Here is a 26,322-nt window from a genome sequence, read left to right on the forward strand (position 1 = left end):
GAGAAATGCATATGGAAACTAGAATGGGCACTCGGTAGAGCGCATACCTTCGCATATCACAAGATTGGGCATTGAATTATGAACATGTTGGCATTAGTTGCATGCCAATTGGACAAAAATGTATTGTGCTATGGTAAAAAAAAGAGTTTGACCTTTCCATGACCTTGACCTTTGACCCGATTGATCCCAAAATCTAATCAAATGGTCCCCGGATAATAACCAATCATCCCACCAAATTTCATGCGATTCAAGAACATTTTGACCTGTTCATGACCTTTGACCTTGACCTTTGACCCGATCGATCCCAAAATCTAGTCAACTGGTCCCCGGATAATAAACAATCATCCCACCAAATTTCATGTGATTCGGTTCAATACTTTTTGAGTTCTGCGAAAACATTTGACCTGTTCATGACCTTTTATTTATTTATTTATTTTATTTATTTTATTTTTTATTCCTCACGAGTTTTAATATTGAAACAACCGTCTGAGTAAATTAGGCCAAAGTATAATTTTCTAATATAACTTGTGCGGTAAAAGGAGGCGATGGTTGTGTTGTGGGTAGGGCTGTCAATCGATTTTTTATTTATTTTAATTTAATTTTTTTAATTTCTTTATTTTAAGACAAAAGACAATACATAGACATAACACCTAGAGGACAATAAACAATGCAGACGACAAAACAATGGACATAACATCATAAAGTCAGAGTATTTCTGAAAAAAAAGAAAGAAAAAACAAAAACAACAACAACAACAACAAAAAAACATAATAATAATTAGAAGGAGAAGAAGAAAGAAAGACAGATGCATGTGTACATGTGTATATGTGTGTTTGTGTGCATTTATGAATTAACTAATAAATAAGAGGAGTGGTGTCATGTTTGTAAAAATATAGTGAATGATGACCAGATGTCGTGGTGTTCTGTTGTATTGTCAATGATAGATGAGGTGAGTTGTTCCATTGAAATATATTCTGACATTAAATTTTTCCAGTGTGAGATATGTGTGTTATTCCTTGATTTCCAGTTCACGAGGATTGTTTTCTTGGCGATAGTTAGGGCCACGAAGTATTTTGCAGTTTGTTTTGCTCAGGTTTATAGATGAGATGTCTCCCAGTAAACAGAGTGATGGGGATAATGGGATGAGGCAGCCCAGGAAAACAGACAGTGACTCAGTTATTTGTTTCCAAAAGTGTTGAACTGGTGTGCAGTGCCAGGTGGCGTGAATGTAACTATCCTGAGTATTTTGCATGCAATGTGGACAGATATCTGTAGTGAAACCCATTTTAAACATTTTGTGCCCAGTGTAGTGAATTCTGTGAAGTATTTTATATTGTATTAGTTGTAAATTTGTATTTTGGTCATAAAATATATATTAGTACAGATTTTGGTCCAGAAGTCGGCATCAGGAGTGATAGCCAAGTCAAATTCCATTTTATTATTGGTATGGTTATTATTTCAGAGTGTGATATTATGCTACATATTTTTGAGATTAATTTATTTGAGGAGGTGATATTAATTAACTGTGAGGTTGGGGGAGGTAATTCCAAATGTGTGGCCTTAATGTTGAATTTTGTTTGAAGGATGATTTAAGTTGTAGATATTCCAGAAAGTGATTTTTCCCGATGCCGTACTTCTGAACCAAATGGGGGAATGAAACCAGGGTATTGTGATTAAAGATGTGTTTCAAATGAGTGATGCCTTTAGTGGACCATGTGTGGAGATTTAAAGGCTTATTACTGCTTAGAATGTCCAGATTATTCCATATAGGGGTGAAATTTGAGGGTGCAAAAGTGACATTAGTGATTTTGTGGAATTTCCACCAGGCTGTCAGAGTTTCTGCTATTGTTACCATTTTGAAGCAAGGATGGCATTTGATTGATTGGCTGAGAAATGGTAGGTCTGAAATCTGGATGTCCTTACATACTGTCTGTTCTATGTCTAACCATGTGTTGTCTGAGTGAGTGGGGTGGATCCATTTAAGAATGTATTGAAGTTGGTTTGCTAGTGAGTAGTGAGAAAAATTTGGAGCTTCAAGTCCTCCTTGTTTTTTTTGTTTGTTGTAAAGTGGACAGTTTTATTCTTGGTGTTTTATTTTTCCAGTAAAATTTAGTAACGAGTGAGTCAAGAGATTTGAACCAGGAGTGGGTGGGTTGAGATGGAATCATTGTGAATAGGTAATTTATTTTAGGAAGAATTGTCATTTTAACTGTTGCTATTCTGCCCATGAGTGACAGTGGTAGTTTCATCCAGCGGAGGAGGTCGTCGGTTATTGTTTTAAGTAGTGGAGTGAAGTTGAGTGTGAACAGCTCTGACAGCCTGGAGGAAATATGTATTCCCAAATAAGTGATGACACCAGTGCAAAAAGGAATAGGTGGTGTGTGGCCTGCCCCATCCCGACTGTTACTGTCTAATGGAAGGATGAATGATTTGTTCCAGTTAATTGAGTAGTTAGAGATTTTGGAGAATGTGTCTATAATTTTAATAGTTTCCTGTAACGATGAATATGGCTTTTGGAGGAAGAGCAATATATCATCGGCATAAAGACTGATTTTGTGATGGGTATTGAGTGTTTGGATTCCTTTTATGATGGTATTCTGACGAATGGCAGCAGCTAGCGGTTCAATGAAAATGATGAAAAGTGAGGGAGAGTGGGCATCCTTGCCTTGTCCCCCTGTGCAGTGTGAAGCTGTGAGAGGTGTGTCCATTGGTGATGACGGTGGCTGTAGTTGCAGTGTATAGAATTTTGACCCAGTTAATAAATGACTCCCCAAAACCAAATCTTTTTAATGCACTTAAGAGAAATGTCCAATTTACTTTATCGAATGCTTTTTCTGCGTCTAAGGAGGCGATGATGGTTCGGGTTTGTTGTAATGATGAGTAGTTGATTAAATTAAACAGTCTGCGTGTATTAGTGTATGAGTGTCTACCTTTGATAAAGCCGGATTGATCTGGGTGAATTATAAATGGAGTGACTTTTTCTAATCTATGAGCTAGTGCCTTTGTGATGATTTTAATGTCTACATTGAGGAGGAAATGGGACGGTAGCTTGATGGAAGAGTTGGATCTTTGTTTGGTTTGAGGAGAAGTGATATACAGGCTGTATTCATGCTTGCTGGGAATTGCAAATTTTGTTTTATTTCTGTTATCATCTTGTGAAAAAGTGGAGCTATGATGAACCAAAAGTGTTTATAGAACTCTGCAGGGTAGCCATCAGGTCCGGGTGCTTTGTTATTGGGCATGAGATGGAGGGCAGTACAAAGTTCATCCTGTGTTAATGGGGAGTCAAGTGTGTTATTTTGTTCTTTGTTAATCTGTGGTAAATCAATGCTGTTGAGAAATGAATGGATGTCTTCTGGGTGTGGGTCCTTTTCAGATGAATAAAGTTTGGCATAAAAACTTCTGAAGATTTTATTGATTTCATCGGGTGAATTTGTTGGATTCCCTGTTGAGTCTTTGATGATTGTGATTGTAGTTTTTTCCTTATTTTGTTTAATTTGACTTGCCAAATATTTACCAGATTTATTGCTATGGTGAAAATGTTCTTGTCTAAGTCTGTGTATTAGGAATTGAGTTTTATTATTTATTATTTCATTTATTTGTAATTTATATTTTCTCAATTCGTTTTGAGTTTCCAATGTTGGGTTGCTTGCATTAATGATTTCAAGTTGGTTGATTTGTTGTTCCAATTCAGCTTCTTCTTTTTTTTCTTTCTTTTTTTTGTAGACGGAAATTGAAATGATTATTCCTCTTAAAACTGCTTTCCCTGTTTCCCATAGAAGGGTCGCTGATGACTCTGGGGAATCATTTATTTCTAGGAAGGATGCCCACTCTTTTTTAATCAGACTGTCAAACTGAGGGTCTTTGAGAAGAGACGTATTGAAACGCCATCTAGTGATTGGTTTATGTATGTTAATTCTATTCCATGTAAATGTTATGGGAGCATGGTCGCTGATAATTATAGGGTGAATCTTTGAGTCTGAAATATCCAATATAATTGAATTGCTGTTAAGGAAGAAGTCAATGCGTGAGTATGAACGGTGAACCGGAGAGAAGAATGAGTATTCTCTTGCGTTGGGGTTCTGTAATCGCCAACTATCGCCAAGACCACAATCCCTCATGAACTGTTTTATTGTTTCTGTGGATTGCCAGGTACGTTTATTATTTGTAATATTAGATCGGTCTACTGATGAGTCGATAACTGTATTAAAATCGCCTCCCATTATGACTGGACAGTTGCAAATGTTTGAGAGAGATGAAAAAAAATTATGAAAAAAGGATGGATCGTCATTTATTTATTTGTATGCGTGTTATTCGCAAAACTCAAAAAGTATTGAACCGAATCGCATGCAATTTGGTGGGATGATTGTTTATTATCCGGGGACCAGTTGATTAGATTTTGGGATCGATCGGGTAAAAGGTCAAGGTCAAAGGTCATGAACAGGTCAAAATCTTTCGCAGAACTCAAAAAGTATTGAACCGAATCGCATGAAATTTGGTGGGATGATTGTTTATTATCCGGGGACCAGTTGATTAGATTTTGGGATCGATCGGGTCAAAGGTCAAGGTCAAAGGTCATGAACAGGTCAAATCTTCTTGAATCACATGGAATTTGGTGGGATGATTGGTTATTATCCGGGGACCATTTGATTAGATTTTGGGATCAATCGGGTCAAAGGTCAATGTCAAGGTCATGGAAAGGTCAAAATCTTTTTTTTACCATAGCACGATACATTTTTGTCCAATTGGCATGCAACTAATGCCAAAATGTTCATAATTCAATGCCCAATCTTGTGATATGCGAAGGTATGCGCTCTACCGAGTGCCCGTTCTAGTTTATTTATATATTTGTATGCGTGTTACTCGCATAACTCAAAAATTATTGAACCGAATCGCATGAAATTTGGTGGGATGATTGTTTATTATCCGGGGACCAGTTGATTAGATTTTGGGATCGATCGGGTCAAAGGTCAAGGTCAAAGGTCATGAACAGGTCAAATCTTCTTGAATCACATGGAATTTGGTGGGATGATTGGTTATTATCCGGGGACCATTTGATTAGATTTTGGGATCAATCGGGTCAAAGGTCAATGTCAAGGTCATGGAAAGGTCAACATCTTTTTTTACCATAGCACGATACATTTTTGTCCAATTGGCATGCAACTAATGCCAAAATGTTCATAATTCAATGCCCAATCTTGTGATATGCGAAGGTATGCGCTCTACCGAGTGCCCGTTCTAGTTTATTTATATATTTGTATGCGTGTTACTCGCATAACTCAAAAAGTATTGAACCGAATCGCATGAAATTTGGTGAGATGATTGGTTATTATCCGGGGACCATTTGATTAGATTTTGGAATCGATCGGGTCAAAGGTCAAGGTCAAGGTCATGAAAAGGTCAACATCTTTATTTTACCATAGCACGGTCAATTTTTATCCAATTGGCATGCAACTAATGCCAAAATGATCATAATTCAATGACTAATCTTGTGATATGCAAAGTTATGCGCTCTACCGAGTGCCCGTTCTAGTTTTTATAATGTTATCACTGCTCAGTCAGTTAAACATCTTTGGAACCATCCTTTAAATGCAGATTCTGGACAATTCTGTCTGTTTCTCACCGATAACATGTATTCACAGAGTGCCGATAGTGACGGTGTGCATGGGCTCCAGTAGCTCTGGCTGCTTGGCGGAGCAGCAGTGGGAGGCAGCGCCTGGCGAAAGGTCAACGAGGCGGGAGTTCTCCTCGGTGATTGGTAACCTATACGACGCTATGCAGCCCAAATCAATGAAGCACCAGGATAGAATTAATCAATGTGTCTAAGAATAATAGGCTACTGACGACAACAACATGTTTCAATGTGTTCTCAAATGGAACCGTTCATCATCTACAATATGTCTTTGTTCACTGCAGACATTGTGATCGGTCAGCGCTCGAGCAAGAATTGAGATTGGGAGCTTTTCAATTGCTTCTTAACGCCTCTCAACATGTCGACGGCGAGCCAGCGAGTCATCGCTAACCGTGCTAACCATGCTAACTGTGCTAACAGCAATAACAGCAGCACATGCGGGCATGCCAGTGAGCCATGGCGATGTGACAGTGAGCCAGCATGACCTGTACCAGGAGGACCCAAAAAACTCAAGCATCAATAATTTTTATTATTTACACCATGTGTCAGAAGCCAGATATCACCAACAGATGAATAAGTAACGGTGATTGCCATTGAATATGTATATATAGGTGGGTATCTTAAATTGAATTAGCCATTATTCGATTTATTGCCATTTCACAGGGTGAAAAAGCCTATATGGAAGTATGTATTACAACAGTGGAACAGAAGACAAACAGTTGGATTAGATAATTGCTCATCTGGTCACATGACATCTAATTACTCCCCTCAGAGGGCTTTACAATCTGTACACATTATTCATTCCCTGACCTTTGACCTCACATCGGATCAGGAAAAAACTCCCATAAAAAAACATTAAAAAACCTTTTATAGGGAATAAAGGAAGAAGCAACAGAGGAGGACCCCTCTCCAGGATGGACAGAAGAACAGATGTCATGTGACCAGATGAACAATAGATGTCATGAGACCAGATGAACAATAGATGTCATGTGACCAGATGAACAATTGATGTCATGTGACCAGATGAACAATAGATGTCATGTGACCAGATGAACAATATATGTCATGTGACCAGATGAACAATAGATGTCATGTGACAAGATAAACAATATGTCATGTGACGAGATGAACAATAGATGTCACATGACCAGATGAACAATAGATGTCATGTGACCAGATGAACAATAGACGTCATGTGACCAGATGAACAATAGATGTCACATGACCAGATGAACAATAGACGTCATGTGACCAGATGAACAATAGATGTCACATGACCAGATGAACAATAGATGTCATGAGACCAGATGAACAATAGATGTCATGTGACCAGATGATCAATAGATGTCATGTGACCAGATGATCAATAGATGTCATGTGACCAGATGAACAATAGATGTCACATGACCAGATGAACAATAGACGTCATGTGACCAGATGAACAATAGATGTCATGTGACCAGATGAACAATAGATGTCATGTGACCAGATGATCAATAGATGTCATGTGACCAGATGAACAATATATGTCATGTGACCAGATGAACAATAGATGTCATGTGACCAGATGAACAATAGATGTCATGTGACCAGATGAACAATATATGTCATGTGACCAGATGAACAATAGATGTCATGAGACCAGATGAACAATAGATGTCATGTGACCAGATGAACAGTAGATGTCATGAGACCAGATGAACAATAGATGTCATGTGACCAGATGAACAATAGATGTCATGTGGCCAGATGAACAATAGATGTCATGTGACCAGATGAACAATAGATGTCATGTGACCAGATGAACAATAGATGTCATGTGACCAGATGAACAATAGATGTCATGAGACCAGATGAACAATAGATGTCATGTGACCAGATGAACAATAGATGTCATGTGACCAGATGAACAATAGATGTCATGTGGCCAGAGGAACAATAGATGTCATGTGACCAGATGAACAATAGATGTCATAAGACCAGATGAACAATAGATGGCATGTGACCAGAGGAACAATAGATGTCATGTGACCAGATGAACAATAGATGTCATGAGACCAGATGAACAATAGATGTCATGTGACCAGATGAACAATAGATGTCATGAGACCAGATGAACAATAGATGTCATGTGACCAGATGAACAATAGATGTCATGTGACCAGATGAACAGAGTAACAGAGTTACATAAACAATGGACATGCAGCATTCGGAAAGATACCTTAAAGCGTGAAGCTTTTCGAGCCACCGATTACTTCACAAACTGCAGCAAAACTACTTAAAATAATTTAAACCACATTGTAAAAAATAACTAATCTAATTCAAAATGTACTTAGAACACAAAAGTATTACAACATCTTCATGTAAAATAGTTGTGCACATGCCAGCAAGAAATGCAGTTTTTCTTCTTCTTTTCCCCCCCCTGGTTTATTTAAGTGTCAGTGCACATTAATAAACACATTTGTGTAAATGTGCCTGAGTTATTAGCCAAGAGGCTATTTTTCATCTGTAGTCCAGATGTCACGAAACAAACCTAAAGACAGAAGATTACACTTACAATGGTTGTACAATCTATACGCTTTCCAATGGGTGCACAAACAATTAATAAAGTTCTTAATTTATTGAAGAATTAAACAGGCCAAGAGAGTCTAGGTGGGGGTATTGCAGCGAGCAGTATTACTCAGCCAGGGGACTTCTAACATAAGGTATTTATATATATACATGCAGTACACAAAGGTGAAAGGTCAAGTGTGTGATGGTGGTGAATGGACAGGGGTCAGGATGAAAGGAAAAGAGGCAATGGTGCAATTTAAATGAAATTAGTTTTGGCCCAGAGAAGAGCAAAACAACTCTTTTAACTTTCATGTAACCTTCATTTAACTCACTCTTTACCCCTTAACTTTTATTTAACTCACTCTTTACCCCTTAACTTTTATTTAACTCACTCTTTCCCCCTACTGTATGCTGTTGGGTTTAACAGATGGAGCTGGTAAACGGGTCTTTCTTCATGTTTTTCTGTGCACATGCTATATCCTTTGGAGTAAATTCAACTATTGATCAATCCAAAAAAAAGCAAGAAAATAAATGATTGTGAAAAGTCCTGCGTGGCACTTCATGAGACACATTACAACCAATTAATATATTGTCAAGCTGAAACCACAGCAACGTTAATCAAAGCAGGCTGCATATAGGGATATTTGGCCGGAAGCCAAAAGCAATGAGTCCTACTCATGAGTTATCCTGTATGAATCTCCCCTCTAGTGACTGTGAGATGAGAGGGTGCGATAACGGATCTTCAAAGCTTTATTTTATTTTATTATATTGTATATGTCATGATTTATAAACAAAAACACATCATAATGGGATAAATGCTTAATTTATGGAAAAGATTAACCTTGTTGGCTGTATATATATATATTTTACAAAACTTTCACTTAAAGTATATTTTTCTTTTAATATATTTCTTGAAAGTATATACTACAGTATTTTATAGTGTGTTAAAAATTGAATTTTAAAAATAGGTGACTTTAGTATACTCTTTATATATTATCAGAAAGGGCATTTATTTGATAGTATTTTTGCAATGTACTTTTTTAATTTTCAGTATATTTAAAATACATTAAAGTATATATTTTTGTTCCGCCTGGGTATATATAAATACATATAAATATAGTTCAATACTGTGCTTAGGTACTGCTTTCTTACACTTCATTTGAGTATTTACAATTCACGTTACTTTCTACTTCTACTTTCAAAGGCCAATATTTACTTTTTACTCCTTAGCTTTACAAAAGTGATTCAGTAATATATAATAATAATAAGATAATAATAATAATAAAAAATAATAATAATTAATGTATTATTATTATTATAAAACCTTTTATTTGTATAGCACTATAAAAGGTCAAGGCCCTTGAATTACATTAAATAAATTACAGTGCATTAAATAAATTGCATTACATTAGATACATTACGTTACATTACATTAAATGAATTACATTACATTAAATAAATTACATTAAACAACTTGCATTACATTAAACAAATTACATTAAATTAAATAGATTACATTGCATTAAATAAATTACATTGCATTAAATAAATTACATTAAATAAAATAAATTACATTGCATTACATACTTATGTGATACAACTATGACGGACGAAAAGGCCGAAACCTTTTCCGGTGATCCCATTGGCTCGCTTCCTCTTACGTCATGACGTCCTGTTGTTGGTGAAGGTACGGAAGCCGCGCGGGTAGTCGAAGGGGAAATAACCGAGCGGCGCCGTCAGAGGAAGCCCCGAAGGATGCGCGTCTTTCAGGTGAGATTCAGCCGGAGGTAACGTTCATTCATCCGGCGGGAGGGCCGGCGGACTGCCGCGTCACCGCCGGACGGAAGCCCGCTAATCACGACAGACACGCGGGCTTCGTCTGTCTGACATGGGCGGCAGCTAGCTGTCTCATGGCAGCTAGTTAGCTGTCTCACCGCACACACATCGTCTCAGGCCTTGTAGTGGTGTCACCTACCGCACTGTCTCACCTACCGTACGGGGCTATAAACTGTCTCACCTACCGCACAAGGAGGTGAGACAGTGTCTAGCTCTGTGCAGTAGGTGAGACAACTTATAGCCCTGACCGGTAGGTGAGACATTGTTTAGCCCTGTGTGTATATATATATATATATAAACTGTCTCACCTACTGTACGGGGCTATAAACTGTCTCACCTACCACACAGGGTTATACACTCTCTCACCTCTCATGTCAGGTGTAAGTACCTTCCAGTTCTTATTGAGGAGGTCTTTATTTGAGGTTATGGCGGCTCAATAGATTTCCAATATTGCAATTTAAAATTGTTTTTGTAATCTCTGCAGGCACATTATTCAGTGTCCTGTACCAATAAACCATGCATGCTGCTGCACAGAGACCCGGCCGACACGAATGAAAATTAGTAAAAACTACAATTTTATCATCAAAAATCTTACTGCATTGCGATATCATTCACGGTATTGTCGATATTCTTTCTACCCGTTGCAGGTGGCGTTGCCTACTTTCACGTTCCAGCGTTCTCCGGCCGGCGTAGCGAACGTTTCGCCTCCCCTGTTGACGAAAGGTGCGTCCCGTCCCCTAGAGGCCCGATCGGGAACCTCGCCTCTGGACCGCCGCCCTCCCGCCGCTCTCCTCCGGCATGCGGTGACTGAGGCCGAGGCCCGACGAAGGCGCAGCGGATCCGGTGGCGCCGAGCTTAGATGAAGGATGAAGAGCCCGGTGCACAGATGCAGGGACGTGGAGCACGGGCGCCGGACCGGCTCCGGGTCCGGGACCGGCTACCTCCAGACGGCCGAGCGGCGCATCCCCATCCCCAAAGACGTCATCACCTCCTCCGCCGCCTCCGCCATGTGGTTCATCAGGGACGCCTGCGGCATCGCGTGCGCCGCCATCACCTGGCTGCTGGTGCTGTACGCCGACTTCGTGGTTCTGTTCGTGATGCTGCTGCCCTCCACGAACCTGACCTACAGCATCGTGAACGGGACCCTGTTCAACATCCTGGCCTTCCTCGCCCTCGCCTCGCACCTCCGGGCCATGTGCACCGACCCTGTAAGTGGCTCCTGTTTGGAAGTAGACACACAAATACAACTTTTTGGATTATTATTATGATTATCTTTTATTTAAATAAAACATGTGCAGTTGAAACATGAATGTCACCTTTTGATGCTCTGTATACCAGATTATAGCGATACAGCTAATTTGCATCTGTAGTTCCTTAACCCTCCTGTTACCTTCAAATGGACTAACATTGTTTACCCTCGGGGTAAATTTGACCCCAGCAATTAAAACCTCCAGAAAATTATTAGAATTCATATTCTTTCCCAAGTTTAGGTGTCAGGTACGTTATGTTTGTTTGTTGACTACCTAAATAGCCCATTAAATAAAAATAAAAGCCCCCACCCGCTACATCCGGAATACTTGTTCACGACGATGGCGAAATATGCAGATCACCATTAAAATCTCACTGATTGACCTCAAATTGGAAACAGATATCTTTTTGGTGTTTTAATGGCTTCATTTTACTTCTAAGTACATATTTTTTGTATCAAATTGACCCCAAAGAACACCGCTGCGTACAAGTTGTGTACTGACATTGAAAACATATCATGTGAGTTGTATGTTTACCCAGTTGTCCCCAATAAATTAGGAAAAGTCATGAAATATGAAGCCAAAAAAATGATGTTAGTAATTTTTTTTGAGACGTTAAACATTGAATGGGGTCAAATTGACCCCAAAGGTAACAGGAGGGTTAACAGACCATAATAAACATAAAACAATAACACACAGTACAAGTTAAGACACACTAATACAGTATATGTGGTAGGAAGAACACACAATACACACAAAGTACACAGCACTGTAACAGGATATCTGCGCTTCCATAACGTCTTCTTTCAGACTAGTGGAAAGAAAACATCCACAGGACACATTTTAAATGTTTATTTTACCACTTAGTCTGTTTGTGTCTGTTCCAGGACACGATGAGTCATATCGTATATATTAAAACACAATAATTCAGAACACTTGGAATCAGGGGAGGATATTTACATATTTTTTAGGGGGCAATTTTTTGCATTTAAAAAGGAATTGGGGGCACTTTTTGAAACTTGTGAAATAACATTTAACCTTTGTTCAAAAATAATAAATATACTTATTTAGGCTTACAGTATATGAGCAATTGTCATAAAAATGGCAATAATAAAACTATTAGGCAATAATAAGACTATTCGGCAGTAGTCTACAGATTCAAAGTGTTTTCTTATATTATATTCTTATAATATTTTTGTAACAATTAGAACTTATTTATTTGTTTTTTAAATATTTTTTGTGTACCTACCGAGTACAGATAGGACACGCACAACAAAAAACAAAACGCAATTAAATTATCAGAATAATATATATATAATAATGTGAACATAATAATATATATATAATAATGTGAACATAATAATATATATATATATAATAATGTGAACATAATAATATATATATATATAATAATGTGAACATAATAATATATATATATATAATAATGTGAACATAATAATATATATATAATAATGTGAACATAATAATATATATATAATAATGTGAACATAATAATATATATATATATATAATAATGTTCACATAATAATATATAATAATGTGAACATAATAATATATATATATATAATAATGTTCACATAATAATATATATATATATATAATGTGAACATAATAAATATATATATATATTATAATAATGTAAACAAAATAATATAAATATATATAATAATATGAACATAATAATATATATATAATTAGAGGACATTTTGTGGGCATTTTTTGCCCTGAGGGGCACATTTATATTTCTGAAAGGCAGTTGTCGTGTATTTCCGACGCTGCTTGATGCAGATTGTCTTTAATCAACCGGGGAAACTTCTCCTCTATTAGTTCCGATGTTCCCGAGACGCAGGTTACGGGTCTTGAGCTTCATGTCGTCTTTCATGAAATGACATCACTACGAGCCGTAGGTAACGCCACTGACATGGACTGTGTGGTTGTGTTTCTTTGGCCAGGGGGCGGTGCCTAAGGGGAACGCCACCAAGGAGTACATCGAGAGCCTCCAGCTGAAGCCGGGCCAGGTGGTCTACAAATGCCCCAAGTGCTGCAGCATCAAGCCCGACCGGGCTCACCACTGCAGGTGAGGACGACAGAAAGGTCACGACCTCCTCGTTGCTGTGGGCTACAGCTGCCGCGTCGCAGTGTCCGACTCTTCCTGAATCCTGCCTTTTGTTGGAAAAGAAAACGTCCTCGGGATGAAGTGCCCGTCGTTTTCACGTGTCACGGCCATTTGTCCAATAAATCAAAATAATAATAAATCAAATTACCACTGATGCATCATGGGAGTTTGTGGTCTACAGAGCCAAATTAAAGCGTTGTCCATTCAGGATTCAGTTATTCTGATCATTTATTTAACTAAAACAAAACAAACAAAAGACATTTCTGTCTCTGTCTCTCTCTCTGTCTCTCTCTCTCCAACTCTCTCTGTCTCTCTTTCTATGTCTCTCTCTCACTCTGTCTCTCTCACTCTCTCTGTCTCTCTCTCCCACTCTCTCTGTCTCTCTCTCACTCTGTCTCTCTCTCTCTATCACTCTGTCTCTCTTTCTCTGTCTCTCTCTCACTCTGTCTCTCTCTCTCTCTCTCTCCCACTTTCTCTGTCTCTCTCTCACTCTGTCTCTCTCACTCTCTGTCAATCTCTCTCCCACTCTCTGTCTCTCTCTCACTCTGTCTCTCAATCTCTCTCCCACTCTCTCTGTCTCTTTCTATGTCTCTCTCTCTCTCTCACTCTGTCTCTCTCACTCTATGTCTCTCTTTCGCTCTCTCTCTGTCTCTCCCTCCCTCTCTCTCTCCCCCAGTGTGTGTAAGCGCTGCGTACGCAAGATGGACCACCACTGCCCGTGGGTCAACAACTGTGTCGGGGAGAGCAACCAGAAGTACTTCGTGCTTTTCACGGTGAGTGTGTGTCGTGAACTCGTTTCCTGCTGCTCACGACGAGACGTTCAGGGTCACCTGGGCGTCGTAAACCTCGACCCCGATGTGTGGGAGGGGTTACTCAGAATATGACAGGAAGTGGATTTGAAGCCTTTGTTGTGTGTTTTGTGTTCGGCCAGATGTACATCGCCCTGGTGTCTCTCCACTCTCTGCTCATGGTGGTCTTCCATTTCCTCTACTGCTTCGAAGATGATTGGACGAGTGAGTCTTGTTTTTATTTATTATTATTCTCCTCATTTAGTTTCTAAGCTGACGACGTCGTTTTGAAATGTTTGTGTCAAAATGCACATTATTTATCACAGAAACTAACATACTCGTCTATATATGTATATGTATATATATTTATATATATTTGTATATATGTATTTATATATATATATACATACACAAGCACGAGGCGCGGAGCCGCACAGCTCGTGGATGTCACGCTCGGCTCAAAGCAGATCAACTTTAGATCAACTTTACATTCTGAAGATGTTCATTCTTCGGTTTATGTTGAAGAATATTTACTTTTTGCTAGTTTTTTATTTTTCTTTATCAACCGTCGGGTCAACGCAGCACCACGCCACCCGCCCTCCACCTCCAGCTCCACCAGCTGTGCATCCTCCCCGTGTTCTGTAGTTCCCTTTATGGTGGTGTTCTGTAGTTCCTCATACGGCCCTCTTCTTCTTCTTCTTCTTCTTCTGGCCCTTCACCCCCCCCCCCCTACTAGAGTGCAGTTCCTTCTCTCCTCCAGCAACAGTCATCCTCCTCATCCTCCTGTGCTTTGAGGCCCTCCTCTTCCTCATCTTCACCTCCGTGATGTTCGGCACCCAGGTCCACTCCATCTGTACCGACGAGACCGTAAGTGACCCCCATTCACAGTCCCTCCCCCCCCCCCTCTTATCTCACTCCTTCCTCCCGCTCTTCTCCCTGCTGCTGCCCACCCCCCCTCTTCGATGTTAACGTTCGGCCTTCTGACTCGAGTACAGCCTGATGACTGCACGTCTGAACTTTAACTGGGTCGCTGTGTGAAGTGAGTAACTGCCAAAAAGAAAGAAACGGTGATGGAGGTTTTTTTAAAAGAGAGATTAGTGGTGTAAACAAAAAGTAGAAGGACATTTGGTTCTTCTCCGTTTTCACTCTGGTTCCCTCCTTCTGGCAGTTACTCTCCGAAAGCTCAGTCCAAAAGGAGAAGAAAAGGTTTCCCCAACACATGTTCAAATTTACTTTCTGGAGAAAGAACCGAAAATAATTAAATCTTAATAGTAATGTTTTCTTATGCTAATTGTTTTTTTTTAGATTTTTATACCGGTTCTGTTTTAAAATGTGACAAAATGCTTTATTTTATGTTTTAGTCCATTTTCTTTATTATATAATACTAATTATAATAACTTTATTTATATAGCACTTTTTAAAAACAGTTTACAAAGTGCTCTACAAAAGATTTAAGGGGAAACAAATAGATCATAAAATACAAAATAAATAACAGACAAACTAAATTAGGGGAACCAACGAACTGCATAAAAGGACAACGTCACTTTAAAGCACTTCTATGAAAATGGGTTTTAAGAAATGATTTAAAAGAAATCATGTATATATATATATACACTACCGTTCAAAAGTTTGGGGTCACTCAGACAATTTAGTATTTTCCAGGAAAACTCAAACTTATATTAATCTAATAAATTGCAAAATGAATATAAAATATAGTCAAGATATTGACAAGGTAAGAAATAATGATTTTTATTGTAAATATTAATGTTTTTCTTGTGGCTCAAAGGAAGGCCAGTTTTATAGCTTCTCTCACCAGCATAACTGTTTTCAGCTGCGCTCACATAAAAAGGTTTAAAGGTTTTTCTACCCCTCTGTTAGTCTTCTAAGGCGATAACACAATGTTCCACTAGAACACTGGAGATGGGCCTCTACACACCTCTGTAGAGACTTCATTAAACACCAGAGAATAGTCATGTACCACATTAACTATGTAGAGAGAGTATTTATGATTCATTTAATGTTAGCTTCATTGAATAATAAGGAAATTGCTAAGTGACTCCAATGAATCAAGACCCCCCCCCCCCTCCCTCTGTGCAGTTATAGGAGCATCCTAAACCCGTTCATCCCGCTGTGTGTATCGCAGCTCACCAAACTGCTTTCAACTTCTTTTTGTCTGCAACTCTGGGTCCGATAGACAGGAGACATGTGACCTCCTGACCCCGGAGGAAAGACATGTAGGGAACCTCACGAGGACCCGAGCAGCCACAATATGCTCCGAGACCAGGGTGTCAAACTCATTTTCACCGTGGGCCAGGTCAGCGTCATGGCCGCCCTCTTAAAGGGCCGGTTGTATAAACTACTCCCGAAAAGTATTGTTAAATAACTCTTTTTATTTGTATATTTGTTTATTTGAGTGAAGAAATATGGTACATAAGAACATTTCTCTAATATTATAACATAAATCCATTTAATTTGAAACCTTCAAAATAAAAGCACAGGATATTTTTCTTACATTTCTTGAAGAAAAGGTGATCGTGTGTCTTTCAAGCCGTCAGGGGCCACGTAAAATGACGTGGTGGGCCCGATTCGGCCCGCGGGCCTTGTGTTTGACATCTTCGGTGTAGAAGGAACCACTGGAATACTGGGTTTCTGATTTTAGAAATGGTTTTCTTTTCTCTTTATGCAGAGAAAAAAAAAGTCTGAATTTGGTCTGTGTTGCTAACCGGGTCGCAGGCCAACTGAAGTTTGGTTGTCTCTCATTTTCAGGGCATAGAGCAGTTGAAAAAGGAAGAGAGAAGATGGGCTAAAAAAACTAAGTGGATGAACATGAGGGCGGTATTCGGACACCCGTTCTCCTTTTTGTGGTTTAGTCCGTTCTCCACGCCTGACCACGGGAAGGCCGAGACCTACCAGTATGTGGTGTGAATCGAGGCGGACGCGAGTGGGAAGCCCCGCCCCCCCCAGTAGAGCTCAGCTGTGGCAGCCCAGTGCTCCCGGTGCTGACCACGATCTCCCCATTGCATGTAACATTAGCCACGGAACAGCTTCCCCATCTGCCGCTTGGTTTTTTTGCCGTCCGAGTGCGCTTCACCTCTTTATTTTTTTGTGTTGCCTTGTGGAGTTGCAGAGAAAAAGAAAAGCACTTTTATTTTTTGGACGATCCTGTTTGAAAACACTGTGATGAATCAGTTTGAGTCTCTTGATCCGTTTCTGTTCTTGAACTTTGTTTCCTTTGCGTTGGCTCAGTTAAATTCCAAAGAAGACGTCGTCTCACCGATCCCTGGTGAGGTCTGGCCATGCTGGGAGTTTTAGCCCCTCCCCCTCCCAACATTCAATGTAGAGCTGCCAATGAGGATTCATTTCATTATTGAGAAATCTGACAAACAAAATGTGTTATTTTCTTAATCGACAAAATATCAGAGATTTAGTTCAAATAAATCCCAAACTATCTGCATGGTTACAAACCACGAGTGGGAGGTGGAGCGATGTCTCTCTGCAGCGGGGACGAGTCGAGCCTTTTTAAAGCATCCGCTGGTCAGACCGTGATCCAAGAGAACCGTAGAACCTTAGAACCTTAGAGCTTTAGAACCTTAGAGCTTTAGAGCCTTAGAGCTTTAGAACCTTAGAGCTTTAGAATCTTAGAGCTTTAGAACCGTAGAGCTTTAGAATCTTAGAGCTTTAGAATCTTAGAACTTTAGAGTCTTAGAGCCTTAGAGCTTTAGAACCTTAGAGCTTTAGAATCTTAGAGCTTTATAGTCTTAGAGCCTTAGCGCTTTAGAGCCTTAGAGCTTTAGAGTCTTAGAGCGTTATAGTCTTAGAGCTTTAGAGCCTCAGATCAAGGGTTTTAGAGCTTTAGAGCCTTAGAGCCTTAGAGCTTTATAGTCTTAGAGCTTTAGAGTCTTAGAGCTTTATAGTCTTAGAGCTTTATAGTCTTAGAGCTTTATAGTCTTAGAGCTTTAGAGTCTTAGAGCCTTAGAGCTTTATAGTCTTAGAGCTTTAGAGCCTTAGAGCTTTATAGTCTTGGAGCTTTAGAGCCTCAGATCAAGGGTTTTAGAGCTTTAGAGCCTTAGAGCTTTAGAGTCTTAGAGCTTTATAGTCTTAGAGCTTTAGAGTCTTAGAGCTTGAGAGCTTTATAGTCTTAGAGCTTTAGAGTCTTAGAGCCTTAGAGCTTTATAGTCTTAGAGCTTTAGAGCCTTAGAGCTTTAGAGTCTTAAAGCGTTATAGTCTTGGAGCTTTAGAGCCTCAGATCAAGGGTTTTAGAGCTTTAGAGCCTTAGAGCTTTAGAGTCTTAGAGCTTTATAGTCTTAGAGCTTTAGAGCCTTAGCGCTTTAGAGCCTTAGAGCTTTAGAGTCTTAGAGCGTTATAGTCTTGGAGCTTTAGAGCCTCAGATCAAGGGTTTTAGAGCTTTAGAGCCTTAGAGCTTTAGAGCCTTAGAGCTTTAGAGTCTTAGAGCTTTAGAGTCTTAGAGCTTTAGAGCCTTAGAGCTTTATAGTCTTAGAGCTTTATAGTCTTTGAGCTTTATAGCCTTAGAGCTTTATAGTCTTAGAGCTTTAGAGCCTTAGAGCTTTAGAGTCTTAGAACTTTATAGTCTTAGAGCCTTAGAGCTTTAGAGTCTTAGAGCTTTATAGTCTTAGAGCTTTAGAGCCTTAGAGCTTTAGAGCTTTAGAGTCTTAGAGCTTTATAGTCTTAGAGCTTTAGAGTCTTAGAGCTTTATAGTCTTAGAGCTTTAGAGCCTTAGAGCTTTAGAGTCTTAGAGCTTTAGAGCCTTAGAGCTTTAGAGCCTTAGAGCTTTAGAGTCTTAGAGCTTTATAGTCTTAGAGCTTTAGAGCCTTAGAGCCTCAGATCAAGGGTTTTAGAGCTTTAGAGTGCTTTAGAGTGTTAGAGCTTTAGAACGTTGGAGCCTTATGGTGTGTTCACACCGGACGCGTCGAAATTTCGACGCGCGTCGAGATTACATGCAAAGTCAATGCACAGCTGCGTAGAAGCTGTGTAGCTGCGAATTTTCCAGCGAGCAGCGCGTCAGACGCGTTTGAAGCAGCACGAACAGAGCGTTTGCCGCGGGGCGAACAGCGCGAACAGACGCAGCTCGTCGACGCGCGAGTTGAAATTTCCCAACTCCGGCAGCAAAAACGCGTGAGTCATAGTTGCGTCAGCCAATCAGCGTTGAGCAGCTCCGCTCGTCATTGTCCTGCCGGTTTAAAAAATGGAGGAAAAGATTATTGTCGCCGTTTGTGGGCAACCCGAACTTTATGACACGACTCTTTATGCTTACCGAAACCGTAGCTTTAAAGATGAAGCGTGGAAGAAGGTCGGAGAAGCCGTGGGACTACCTGGTAAGTTTTGAATGTATGTATTTGCTTTTATTCTCGCTATTTGTTGTACTTTACTATCAACCAACCGCCGGCATATGTGTTTCATGGCAGAGGAGATCTGCCGTCGTAGGTGGAAAAGTCTCAGAGACACGTATCAAAGAGAGAAGAGAGAGAGAGCAGCGCAGTGGGAGTGCAGCTCAGTCCACTAACAAGTGGAAGTACTCTGCGGTCCTGTCGTTCCTCGACCCATTTATACTCCGCCCCCGACGCGTCTGGTCTGAACACACTTTTTTCGACGCGCGTCCAGAATTTTTTCTACGCGTCCGGTGTGAACGCACCATTAGACCTATGGGCTTTAGAGTCTTAGTGAATTAGAACGTTAGTGTTGGAGCTTTAGAAATTTAGAGCTTGAGAACGTTAGATCTTTGCGCTTTAGGGCTTTGGAGCGTTAAAGATTTAGAATGTGAGATCTCGTTCTTGAGTTTTCTTCCCGTGAAATGCTGCGAGTGAGTTCCAGTTCCTCTGTGAAACCGTGAGGCAGTAATTCTCGTCCTGGTTCAGAGCCCCACTCGTCGTGACTGGCTGATGCTTTGAATCGTGCCGTGAAAGCTCAGAACAATTGTCCCAATAATGATAACACACTCTGCATCATATCCTCATTCTGTGAAAAGTATAAATATATGTTGTACTGCCCCCTGGTGGGTAAAGGCCTTCTAGGCTGACCCTTTTTAAATGGTGTCAAATGCAACACCTAAAGCGACTGTGTGCCAGCGTTATCGGGGATGTTTGGTATATTAAATATATCACAAAGTAATTTGACTTGTTCCCCCATTCATAGACCACGCCCATCAGCTCAGGGCCTCGGCCAATCGATTCTCCTTAATGCCGGTGCTCTGTTTACCCTTGGATCATGTCAATGCTGTACAATAACCATTCTGTATTGTAAATATTGAGTTCCCTGTGAGGTCCAGGAGATGTCTGACCAGCAGATAAACGGTGTTGTATTTGAGCCTCACGAGGCCCAGAAGGTCCCACTGCCACTTTCTAAAGACTCTTAATGCCTCCATGTGGCCCAGGTGTGGATCCTCCCTGATACATGCCCGGCATGAACAAAGCCTTTTGTTCCCGGGCGCAGATGAATCTGTTTCCCCCATAAACAAAAAACCAAAATGTCAGCGTGCTGAATCATTCTGTTTCTGCTTTTTATGAGGACGCAAAATGGTTTCACTTGATGCGGATGTCGACCTCATCGTGTCTTTTTTTTTTTTTTAAGAACCAAAACATTGTTGTGTGTGTGTTGACGTTGTGAGCGCATGCCATATTCAGTGAAACTTACAAATACATGAATATTTGGGAAAGCTTTAACATGTAAAAAAAGTAAAAGTATTGAAATGTAACTCGTGTGTGGAGTCGAGGGGCCGCGTGAACACGCTGAGCGGCGTGGTTACGGGAGCGAGTCCCGATACCTTCTGCATCTTTTGCACTTCTGGTTTCCTCGTCTTCATCAAGTCGATTTATTATGTTCTTCCATGTGGTTAGTGGCGAGCTGCGTGACGCATACGAGACGTTGACGTGTTCCACCACGTTAAAACTCGTCGGTGGATGCATCCTCGCCGGAGCGCTCGTCTTCCTTTTCGCGTCGATGTGGAGACGTGAAGTCACGTGACCGCGTGGAGCTGTATCGGCTTCTTTAAAGCCCCATTATGTCGTTTTTCCCTTTTAGCGCCCCCTTCAGTTTTTGAGGTATTTAACGTTTACTTCAGTGTCGTAAATACCCAGTTACAATAGACGCAGCCTCGCATACACTTGTATTGAGTTGGGATCATGTGTTGTCCTGTATTATAATTATAATTATTGTTATTATTTGTACGTGTCACGGGTTATAAAAGGTGACGAGGGGGAGGTGACGCGAGGTTTTTTTTGTTTGGAGCGCGCTGACATGCTGATGGAAATGTCACTCTTGCCTGTCTTCAAAACTTAAGAGCCCTGCTAATACGAAGACTGCGCAGGAACACTGTGAACTGGGCCAGCACCGACCGGACTAGGGTGAAGGAGCGCGGGGATTGAACGCGGCGCCTCGCCATGTTTCCGCCTGGTCGGTCAGCTGTTTGCCGGCTTTGGGCGTGCAGTCATTTACTTTTGTTTTGGGGGACTGCAAAGACTTTGGGACTGTCGGGATCTGGGGATTATACTTCGTTTTGAGTGGGTTTGATTGTTTGTAGTGTATGTGTTCATTTTGGGGGCTTGCAGATGCATTGAATTTGATTTAATATAATAACATTTGGGTTTCCGCATATCGACTGTGTGTTTTTCTTTTACGACCATTTGAGCAGAGAGAGTTAACACCAGAACTCGCAGATCCGCCCATTCCCTTTTTTTAGCGTATTGTACCTTTTCCCCTTGATTGAGTTGCTAAGGGCGAATTGTTACAACATAACCAAAAGAATGACAACATTTAGTTTAGATGAAATACCGATCGCGTTTTCAGCCTATATACGTTGTTTTCTAAATGTTTGAATGTGGAGTACGTGTGATCGAATACAATATTGTTGACAACACCAAAAAGCTACATAAAAAAGCTCCCCTTATACTGTAGCTGCGAGCGTGGAGTGGCACTATATGACACTCAGTGCGGTTACATGCAATCGAATTATTGGCTTAGTCGGACTGAAATCGAATTATCCGTTTCATGTAAACACCTTAGTCGGACTATGTGCGGTCCGACTTCGGTCCGATTAACACCCTGGATAGCTCGGTCCGATCCAGTTGATAATTCGACTCGCGGCATGTAACTCTGAATTCGATTGAACTGGACTTTGCGTCTTTGCGCATGCTCGAGATCCCGCCGCCCTCCTCCCTCCCTCCTCCCATGTCGTGACCCGGAAGTCGAAAGAGACGATAAATTAAATTCTCCGTGTACCTTCGACGGCGTCTTCACTCCGTTATCAACTCAGCCAATAGCGCCATTTGCATTCGCTGTACCCTATTCACACCATGGAAGAATAGTAGAGGATGTAGCTTCGCCTCGCTCTCTGTTCGCCATCTTTCTCCAAATGTTGTTGTTGGTGGTGGTGAAGAGGTCAAGCGGAAATGGCTGTATCACCACGAATTGTAATGAAAACAGCGCCACCTATCGTATCGGATATGACATGCTTTCAAAGGCCAATGATTCTAATTACTCACTGCCATGTATATTGGGATAACAGCAGATCCCCCAAAAGATAGCATAGTCCGACTAAAGCAAGATTCGAATTATACCATCATGTAAACGCACTGATTGTGTAATCACTGCCAGAAAGCAGGTCGAAGTACATCCGCCCCGGAGCGGGCGGCTCCAGAATCCTACATAGCGGAGTTATTTCCCCACAGACCCCCGATGGCGGAGCCGCAAATCGCCATATTAAAAGTCATTGTAATGGCACAATTTTTTTCAAGCTGTTATTTTAAGGTACAATTGTTACATAATGTTACTTTAAGAAGAATTTATTGCGGAACGATATATTTTAAGTACCATAAACATTTGCTGCGGAGCTTATTTCTGCAATACCTCCAGAAGCCAATAGGGGGAGCAGCGTGACGTTGCCTGGAAACCAACAGACGTCAACAGATTCCCTTTCCTCTTTCACATGTGATACAAATTTATTGTATTTGTTATTATTATTTCTTAACGATATTTTCCTCCCGTGTGAACTTCTCTTCTGTGCACTTTTATTCTCCTGTTCTTTGTTTCTGTTCTTTATCCTTTTTACTACCCGGATGTACGAGTGGCGGTTTACCGTAGGTCGCTATGACAACGCCACGTTTTATTTACGGGAAATTGTAATTGTTTCGAAATATTCCGAAAAATCTTTCGGCACGTGCGCGGGAAAATAAAAACTTTTCTCAGTCGCGATGCACGAAGAAGTGTTTGCTTGCTGTTCCTCCTCATTGCGTCGACCTCTCTCTGAATGTGAGGCTCCGCCTCCATAAGTCAAGCTGAAGGTTCCAGAAGGTTCTAGAAGGTTCTCCTCTGCGAACGGCCGTGTTCTCTCTCTACGTGGTGCGTTTGCTTCGGTCGGTAACTCTGAAGCTGACGGCTCTCTGTGGTCGCGAGGAGAGGTAAGCGCTCAGCGGAGGGGCCCCCGGGGGCCTCGCACTCACCAGCATGCAGATTTCACCTTTTTTATTTTATTTAAGGCCGAAATCCGCGTCATTTCAACTTGTTTCAGATTCGACAGAAACGTTGTGACTGAATGACGCATGACCATTGTGACCATGTGACTCGTTTGCTTCCCCCCCCTTTTTTATGTTCTTTTTATTTTTTCAAAGTGCATGCGAGTCATTTTTTGTACGATGTTTAATTAATTTTGGGGGAATGTTTCTGAGAAAACAAATGAATCAAAGCTGACTTTAAAAAAGGAGAGACTTCTTCCCGTCTTCACTGGCCTGGGAGGACAGAGTCCAAGCCGAGCTACGCTAAGCTAACGCTGCTACACAACGCATCGCTACGATGTGACGGGTTAGCGAGGTGAAGTCGTCCACTAGAGCTGAACTGTGTGCTTCACTCCACGTCAGGGTTGCCAGGTCTGTGTGACAAAACCAGCCCAATGGCCAATAAAACCAGCCCAATATCAGAACTCAAAATATGCCCGTGCCAAACCATATACAGTGCTTTTAAAGTCCAACAGCATTGCTATCATTGCCAAATGTATTGTAATATCTACAAAGTAACACCACATGTTTAGTATGTCAGCATTAAAAGCAGTTTTCCCTAAACAGTTATTTCACCAAGGTCCTAAAATGGCCTTGTGTAATTAGATACAGTATATTATCATAAATAGGGAGACAGAGCGTGTGTGTATGTGGGCGTGTCCCATGTCCATGTGTGTACGTGCTGATCTGGAGTCAGTTTGGTAGGATTTGGGTATAAATAAATTATTTCATTTAAAATATGGATTTTTATTTAAAGATATTCATGTAATTTGCATGCAAAATAGGTCTACCCGTGGCAACACTTCAAAAGTAGCCCAATTCCGCGGGAAAACCGTGGACCTGGCAACACTGCTCCACGTCCTAAAACTCACAAGCCAGCTTCACGAATCAGATGGAGGGTGCAGCTTGGATCCGGTTCTCAACTGGATCCGGTTCTCGAGTTGTTATTCGAGAAGGTTCAGAGTCGGAGTCGGACCCCCGGTCTGCAGCCGAGTCCCCGTCCCATCGCAACCTCGAGGACCTGACCCCCGAACTAGAGCCGAAAGAGGCCGACACCTGGACTAGAAGCGCCGTGTGAAAGACCCCGTGACTCCTCGAGGAGACTCCTTGAGGAGACTCCTCATGGCCAGTGAGGAGGGAGGACTGACGAGTGGCCGCTGACTCCTTCAACACACTAAGTCTTCTAGAGGACCCCAAACTATCCTGTATTTAAATCTAAAAAGGCCGTATTTGTGTCTGAGAAACAGGACCTCAAGCCCAGTGTTGTTGTTGTTTTCTTAGTGCATGTACACAGACATCCCGACGCTCATGCTCCCCCTCAGAGCCTCACTGTCGTCTCTCCTCCAGGGGATCGAGCGGCTGAAGGGCGAGACGGGCCGCTGGGCCAAGGTGCCGCGCCGGGAGGCCGTGCGGGCGGCGTTCGGCGGGCCGCCGTCGCCGTCGTGGTGCAGCCCGTTCGCCGGGCTCAGCTGCAGGAAGGGGCCGCCGCCGGAGCACGAGGCCGTCCCCCAGGGGCCCATCGTGGAGGAGGACGTCATCGAGATGCCCCTCTAGAGCCGCTGGACATTTCGGAGTTGCGGGACTTCAGACGTCACCGGGGGGGCTTTCTAAATATCTAATCGACCTGGAATTTGTATTTATATATATTTTTTCTACCTCGACAAATTTGTACAACGTGCCCCTCCTGTCGACGTAGACCAACCTTTTATAGAACCAGCATTGCGGTCCTGATGGAGGAGGGGAAAGGGGAGGAGTCTAAACGGCATGGTTACCGAGAGGAGCGCTCGAGTGTCACTGAAGCGCGAGCGGTTGCCTTTCACCACTTTGTCGTGTTTTTTTAATTTTAATTCACTTTCTGCCTTAACATGGAAGCGTAGCGGGGCGGGTGGGCGCTCAGCCGGGCGTAGCGGGTTGTTGTGGGTGGGGTAAACCACCGGGTGGGGGGGCTTTAACGAGGCTCGTGTCTATCACATCTACAGTATTTTAACACATTGTGGGTTTCTTTTTTAAGTTCTTAGCATATTTCATATATCTGTTCATTATAATCAGTTTATTTGATGAATAAAGATGTTGCTGTTAATAATTTTTAAAAACAGCATTAAAATGTGTGACTTGTATTTACAATAAAATGTATGAAATTCAAACTTGACGAGCCACCGCAAGCTTTCAGGAATATATTTTCTAAATGTGTCAGTTTCTCTGCGTTGCTTTCTACGTGTCATTTGGGACACATTCTAGATTGTGCCAAAGTCAAAATGTCAGATACCTTTTTTTTTTTATTCTGAAAAAATATATTTATATATACTTCTTCCCCTTCACGCAGTTCTGTGGATATCAACATGGTGGCAATAACCTAAAAACAGGAAATTGCTGGAAAACAAACACATATTTATTTACATATAAATGTGTATATATATAAATACATATTTATATATAAATATATATACACATAAATATGTAATATATACACACATATATATACACACATACATTTATATATACATACATTTATATATATACACATACATTAATTTATATATATATACATGTGTATATATATACATATATATATATACACCCATATATATATAATATATACATATATACTATATATATATATATACAC

At 40.9% G+C, this 26,322-nt stretch overlaps 1 protein-coding gene across 4 annotated transcripts; it reads left to right on the plus strand.

Moving 5' to 3' along the window:
* The first annotated feature begins 9,876 nt into the window (after window positions 1–9,876).
* On the plus strand, window positions 9,877–25,840 carry zdhhc3a (zinc finger DHHC-type palmitoyltransferase 3a). 4 transcript variants are annotated; one of them, XM_056433862.1, is made up of 8 exons: window positions 9,886–9,955; window positions 10,506–10,582; window positions 10,669–11,229; window positions 13,242–13,366; window positions 14,082–14,178; window positions 14,337–14,418; window positions 14,930–15,060; window positions 25,044–25,840. In XM_056433862.1, exons 3-8 carry the CDS (start codon window positions 10,888–10,890, stop codon window positions 25,248–25,250), a joined length of 984 nt encoding a protein of 327 aa, XP_056289837.1. In that variant the 5' UTR covers window positions 9,886–9,955; window positions 10,506–10,582; window positions 10,669–10,887; the 3' UTR covers window positions 25,251–25,840. The 4 variants fall into 4 exon arrangements, with proteins under 4 accessions (XP_056289840.1, XP_056289837.1, XP_056289836.1 ...); XM_056433865.1 differs by lacking the exon at window positions 10,506–10,582 and having other exon boundaries at window positions 9,877–9,955; XM_056433861.1 differs by having other exon boundaries at window positions 10,506–11,229.
* Window positions 25,841–26,322: the final 482 nt, after the last annotated feature.

The sequence above is a fragment of the Pseudoliparis swirei genome, chromosome 16 (genome assembly GCF_029220125.1).
Source record: "Pseudoliparis swirei isolate HS2019 ecotype Mariana Trench chromosome 16, NWPU_hadal_v1, whole genome shotgun sequence".
In the NCBI taxonomy this organism is placed as follows: domain Eukaryota; kingdom Metazoa; phylum Chordata; class Actinopteri; order Perciformes; family Liparidae; genus Pseudoliparis; species Pseudoliparis swirei.

What these genes read in the sequence shown, in the direction of transcription:
- zdhhc3a (XM_056433865.1), top strand. Translation starts at nt 10,888, where the DNA reads ATGAAGAGCCCGGTGCACAGATGCAGGGACGTGGAGCACGGGCGCCGG. An exon ending in GGGCCATGTGCACCGACCCT is followed by an intron (nt 11,230 to 13,241) that starts GTAAGTGGCTCC and finishes TTCTTTGGCCAG; the next exon opens with GGGGCGGTGCCTAAGGGGAA. An exon ending in CCATCTGTACCGACGAGACC is followed by an intron (nt 15,061 to 25,043) that starts GTAAGTGACCCC and finishes TCTCTCCTCCAG; the next exon opens with GGGATCGAGCGGCTGAAGGG.